This window comes from Ursus maritimus, unplaced genomic scaffold (assembly GCF_017311325.1).
Source record: "Ursus maritimus isolate PB19 unplaced genomic scaffold, ASM1731132v1 scaffold_14, whole genome shotgun sequence".
In the NCBI taxonomy this organism is placed as follows: domain Eukaryota; kingdom Metazoa; phylum Chordata; class Mammalia; order Carnivora; family Ursidae; genus Ursus; species Ursus maritimus.
This window is the reverse complement of record NW_024423786.1, coordinates 52,222,651-52,228,411: the sequence shown is the minus strand read 5'-3', so window position 1 is coordinate 52,228,411 and position 5,761 is coordinate 52,222,651. Positions and strand designations below refer to the sequence as shown.

At 61.5% G+C, this 5,761-nt stretch overlaps 1 protein-coding gene across 1 annotated transcript; it reads left to right on the top strand.

Moving 5' to 3' along the window:
* The first annotated feature begins 974 nt into the window (after positions 1–974).
* ZNF414 (zinc finger protein 414) lies at positions 975–4,930 on the top strand. Its single transcript, XM_040629449.1, has 8 exons — positions 975–1,293; positions 2,019–2,331; positions 2,657–2,764; positions 2,879–2,984; positions 3,552–3,895; positions 3,976–4,026; positions 4,485–4,658; positions 4,755–4,930. Exons 1-8 carry the CDS (start codon positions 1,291–1,293, stop codon positions 4,826–4,828), a joined length of 1,173 nt encoding a protein of 390 aa, XP_040485383.1. The 5' UTR covers positions 975–1,290; the 3' UTR covers positions 4,829–4,930.
* Positions 4,931–5,761: the final 831 nt, after the last annotated feature.

Genomic DNA, 5,761 nt, shown 5'->3' with positions numbered 1-5,761 from the left:
CTCCCCACTTTTTTAATGTCTCCTTCTAATGGTATTCTCTGCATATAAAGGCACATAGGTACATCTTATGTACACAGATGCAAATACACTGCACATAAAGTCTGTACTTGCCCAGAACGCAACAGACACCTCTTGAGTGTTAAATAATGTATTATAGAGACCTGAGATCAAAGATCCACTTTACCATCCTCCCAACTGCCCATCCTCCAAACAAGATGGTGGACCTCCCCCTGCTAAAAATACATCAATGATGAGAATAGAAATCACACTTCTCTCTATGGTTCACGAGGTCCTGTGTGACCTTCCCCGCACCAAGTTCACTTTCTGACTTCCACACTTCACCTCCACTCTGTTCCTGCAGTGAGCTGATCTCATCACTGGTCCTTGAAAAAGACAAGCTTGTCCCTCCCCACCTCAGGACATTTGCACAGCTATCCACTTCCCAGAGTCCCTTGACCTTCCATTTGCTCACTCCTTCCTGACCATCAGGTAAGAGTTCAAAACTCAACTCACAGAGACTTCTCGCCCTTCTGGGTTGTTGGTTTTTTTCCTCCCCTTGTAGCACGTAATATCCCTAAGGTGGTTTTCTGCATTTGTTGACTCACTGTCTGTTTCCCCATTTGAAAATGTGAGCAGGCCCCTGAGGGCAAGGATGTTTGTTCTGTTCACCTCTGGGTCCCCAACGTCTACACACGTAGGCGCTCAAGGACCGTAGGATGGATAGGTGACTTATTCCACGCCAGTCCACCCAGGGGTCTCCATCTTTAGGCTACGCCTGTCCGGAAGACAAACAGCTTGCTTCCTGCCCTGGCTATCACAGGGGGCCCATTCCAATTCAGAACTGAGTGCACTGACAATTTTGACGATCACTGCCAATTTCTCTCCAAAGAAGCGGCCCAATCAACACCACCTCTTCAAAAAGGAGAGCGGCTGAGAGCTGGTGACGGGACGGCAGGGGATAAAGATACCCATTTTGCAGACGGGAACAGAGGCCCAAAAGGACTTTACGCCAGGATCTCTGAGCACACGGTCTTTAAAGGTGCGCTCTTTGATAGGCTGCGCTTGCAAACTCGCAGCGCCGCCTACACAGCTCTCCTCGCGCCGGACCCAGATCTCAGACCCCGCCCCCTCGAGGAGTGCTGTGCTCAGGACCTGCCCTCGCTCTCGCGAGATCTGGGAGGCGAAAAATGGCGTCGACGTGAGCGTCAGCCGGCGGCCGCTCAGGCAGTCGCCGCAGCCTCAGCCGGAGCCGCAGGAGCCGCAGGAACAAGAGGTTGAGGCGGGTCGAGGATGGTGAGCGCGGCGCCGGGGTGCGGGCGCGGCGAACCAGTGGGTACTGGCGGGGCGCGGCCCCGTCGCACGCGCACCCTCCCGCCGACCCCGCCCCCACATCCGGGCACTCTCCCGTCGCTGGCTGTCACTTGGGGCACACCCCACCCCCGGCTTCCTGGCCCGGCTTCGACTGGGCCACACCTACAGGACTCGGGCTCCGCCCCTGTTCCTTATACAGCCGGGCCCCTAGCACCTCCGGGTTCGACTACACAGCTCGAGCCGGGCCGGTATATATATTTCCGTCCCCAAATAGTCCACTTGATCCCTTCTGGCCCCTCCAGCATGTTTTCGTAGCGGCGCCCTGTTCGGAGCCCTGTCTTTGTAACCTTCGTCCCGCCCACACCTTGTAGGCCACGCCCCTGCCGTGTAAGGGGCGTCCCCCTGTCCCAAGTTAGGGACGAGGGTCTGCTGCTTTCATGAGTAATTCCTGACAGATACCCCCTTCTGCAATTGGCACACCTCCCAGCTCCCTCCCAGAGCATGGAACACAAGGGGCTCAATCCATCCTTATCCCCTGCCCTCCCCTGACGGTGACTCCTTAGAATGGGGGCTGACCGGGTGATTTCTCGAGGGCATTCGCTGCTTCAGGAATGTCCAAAGGTTTGGGCGGGGTGGGAGGGGTTCCCCTGGCTGGCCCAGGCCGACCTGGGCCCAGAGGGGTTCTCCCTGCCTTTTCCTTCCACTAGGAGGAGGAACCCTCGGGGCCCAGCCCCGACATGCCGGCCACTGCAGAGTCCACCTTCAGTGAGACTGACAAGGAGGTGTTGTCCCCCGTTGTGGCCGCAGCAGCCAACTCCTCTTCCATGGGGGAGGAGCCAGGCCCTGAACGGGCAGCCACACCCCCAACATGGGACCGAGGAGGGCCTGGAGGGACCCAGCAGGGTGCCCCCTCTGCTCCAGACAGTGTTCAGCCTGGTCCTGGATCCAGCCTTGGCCCGACCAGCACAGTCTCTGGGACCAGCGAGGACCTGAGGCCTCCCAGACGACGCCAACAACCAGGTGATCTGTGATGGAGCCTTCTGGGGGGTCACAGGCCTTGGAACAATAGAGAGGAGTACAGAGTATCCCAGACTTGGGCCCCATCTAGAGGGAATCACCACTTACTGAGCACCAAGTGTATGCAGGCCGTGGCTACAGTGATGAGCCAGCCAACCCAGCCCCTGCCCTCTGGCAGCTCAGTCTGGTGGGGGAAGCAGATGGTAAAGGCCCTGGTAAGAAACCAGTAGGGTAATTCCAGCCTCTTATATGTCTCTCTGGGGCAGAACTCGGGACAGCGTGGACGGGGGAAGAGTGGGTGACACCCCCCTTTCTGTGCATCCTGCAGGGAAGCAGATACCCTGCTCCAGCCCTGGCTGCTGTCTCAGTTTCCCCAGTGTTCGCGACCTGGCACAGCATCTGCGTACCCACTGCCCACCCACACAGTCCCTGGAAGGTAGGGCCAGAGTAGGTGGTGGGGAGGCAGTTTGGGGTGGGAGGCAGGCAGAGCCTCCAGGCCAGCCTTGGCCACCCCTCTCCACTCCTCTGTCCTTCATTCCTGCCCTGCCAGGCAAGCTCTTCCGCTGTTCCGCCCTCAGCTGCACCGAGACCTTCCCCAGCATGCAGGAACTGGTGGCACATGGCAAGCTGCACTACAAACCCAACCGCTACTTCAAGTGAGACCCTGACTATCCTGACTTCCACTGGTGCTCGGTGATCAGGCCCCAGGCAGCTCCTTCCACCCCTGATTTGATTGCCACTACCTGGGGTCAAGGCCTTTCTCCCTTCCTCCTCAAGGGGCGGGCAAGGGTGGGTGGAGGGTGTTGAGTCTGGCACTGGGCGTGGCTCGGGCAAGCCCTGCCCTTACCTGCCCAAAAAGAGACTGGTTACTGGAGCGAGTCGCAGGGACCCGGAGGGCGGAGCTCGGAAAGGGCGGGGCATACGTGGTGTGTCTCCGCCCAGTCCCTCCTGACCTCCCTCGGAGAAAACTGGCCACCTAAGTCAAAATTGAGACTTCCTTCCTCGTTTTCCCAGGGCAAGGACCCGGATGGGTCCGAAGGGTCGCGGCCACATTGGGGGGCGCTTAGAGCAAGCTTCTCTCCCCGCAAGTGGGGGATCTGTGATTTGGGCCTTAGGCTCCCTTAGCTTACTTACACCCTCGCGCGGCGGCTCCCCAGGTAGCATCGGATAGGCCTTACCCTCGTCCCCCAGGAGACCTAGCCCAGCCCTGTGCCTGCCCCCAGGTGTGAGAACTGCCTCCTGCGCTTCCGCACGCACCGCTCGCTCTTCAAGCATCTGCATGTTTGCGCCGAGCATGCGCAGAGCCCAGCCCCGCCGCCACCCCCCGCCCTCGACAAGGAGCCGCCGGCGCCCGAGCGTCCGCGGGAGTCCGACACTGCGTCGGCGCCGGGCCTGCCGTTCCCGCTGCTCGAGCCCTTCACGACCCCCGCCCCTGCCCCCACTGGGCCCTTCCTGCCCTACTTGAACCCCGCGCCCTTTGGCCTAAGTCCCCCACGCCTGCGCCCCTTCCTGGCCGCGGCGCCCGGGCCGCCCGCCTCCAGCGCCGCAGTCTGGAAGAAGAGCCAAGGTGAGTGTGGGAACAGGGCCGCCTGAAGGGTGAGCTGAGCGCACCCAGACTTCTGACCTTGACCCGCCCGTTTATCTCAGGTGCCGGCGGCAGCCCGCGAAGACCCCAGGGCGGCTCCGACGCGCCCTCAGGTGCGTGCAGGTGACCAGCAGGGAAGGGTGGAGGGGATTTTTCTGTCCTGCGCCCTGCTGGGCCCAGGGGATGCTGGGAGGCAGCGTTGCCTACCTCTTACCAGGTGGCCAGAGCTGCTACCCCCGAAATACAAGATTTTTGCCTTAAAAATTACTGGCCCCTGATCCTTCATCTGCGCCGGCGTTTCCGTGTAAAACCCGCGCCCGGTTCACAAGTCCTTCCCCTGCGGTGGTTCCAGGGATAGGAGTGGGGGATTCGGAGAAGTCAAGTTTAGTGCCCCCCATTACAGGAGGGAACACGTTCGGGAGCAATGCATCAGCCAGGCCAGACCAGCCAGGTGCCCGGGAGCTGACGGGGAGGCGGGGAAAGGTCTGACTCGCACTCGTCCACGTCCACCGTCCCTGAGGGTGGACGGGTCTTCCGGGGCCGGGACTGACGGGGCCCCGCCTGCCCGCAGGGCACGCGGCCCCGAGCCGCATCGTGTGGGAGCACACGCGCGGCCGCTACTCGTGCATGCAGTGCGCCTTCTCCACGGCCTCGCGGCCCGCCATGACACTGCATCTGGAGGACCACCGCCCCATCGCCCCCGCGGCCCCGGGGCCCGGGCAGCCGCGCCCCGACGCGCGGGCGGGTAAGGCGGAGGAGCGCGTGGGTGGGGAGGGCGGGGGCCCCGAGGCGAGGGGCGGGGCCGAGGCTCAGGCGCCCCCTCCTCCTCTGCCCCATCCAGACCCGGTCCCGCTAGCACCCAAGGTGTCTCCGCTGCTGTCAGAGGGGGAGTGTCCGGTTTTCTCGCCGTTCTGAATCCCGCCGCGGGGGGGCTGGACTGTAGGGTGTGGGTAGTTTTGTAATTTTAATGGGGCTTAAGATGGAGGGGGGGGACAATAAAGGAGGCGCGATGAGCCAGCCGGTGCTGTGTCTGGGTCCCTTGCCCCTCCGATGCACAGCCGGCCAGTCTAGCAGTCCTGGGGTGCTCACACTCTGAGAGGGGACAAGCCTCCCTTCACCCTCACTACTCCCCTGTCACCTTAACACTGGGACCCAGGTCTCCAGCGCAGTGCTACCCTATCCAGCTGTAGTTGGGACTGCCAGTGCCCCTTGTCCCAACATTTCCAGAAACCAGATGGGATGTCAGTCAGTAGGACAGGCTGGGAGGCTGGTCCTGAGAAAGTGCTGGGGCTGGCCCTGCTGGAACCCCCCCCCCCCAAATCCCGAAGCCAGTGCTGACTTGGCAGGTGACAGGGTTGAAGTGGTGGTGCCAGGGCCCCCAGGTCTGGGCACGCTGGCAGCCCGGGGGCTCTGGTTTTGCCTTTGTCACTGTCCTCCAGACCCTCATCTTTGGCTGCCTGCTTTCACTTCTGCCCCTATGTCACCTCTGAGGAGGAGGGTGGGTCAAAGCCAACCTTAGGGAGCCCGGACTCCCTCCCTTCTCACCCGTCCCCTTTCTCAGTCTTTCAGCCACGAGGATCTCCTCTTCCCTTCCTTCATGGAAAATGAGTCCTGGATCAGGGTTCAAAATCTGGGGCCACACTGCTGTCCCAGCCCTGTTGTCACCAAAACCCAGTGGGCCAAGCTTCCTGAATGTGGAAGTCCTGTGCGTGTTGTGGGCAGCCACCCCCAGAAGCTAGTTTTACCTCCTGCATCTTGCTGTCTTCCAGCCCCATGGTCCCCTGGCCTAGGCCCCTGACCCTCTTCCCCCTCCTCGGGTACCTGAAGCAGTCCCTCCTGCCCTTCCCC

Bases quoted from the DNA above. Each gene is read 5' to 3' on its own strand.
- ZNF414 (XM_040629449.1), top strand. The intron at 2,332-2,656 runs GTGATCTGTGAT...TGCATCCTGCAG, and splicing joins CAGACGACGCCAACAACCAG to GGAAGCAGATACCCTGCTCC. The intron at 2,985-3,551 runs GTGAGACCCTGA...GCCTGCCCCCAG, and splicing joins AAACCCAACCGCTACTTCAA to GTGTGAGAACTGCCTCCTGC.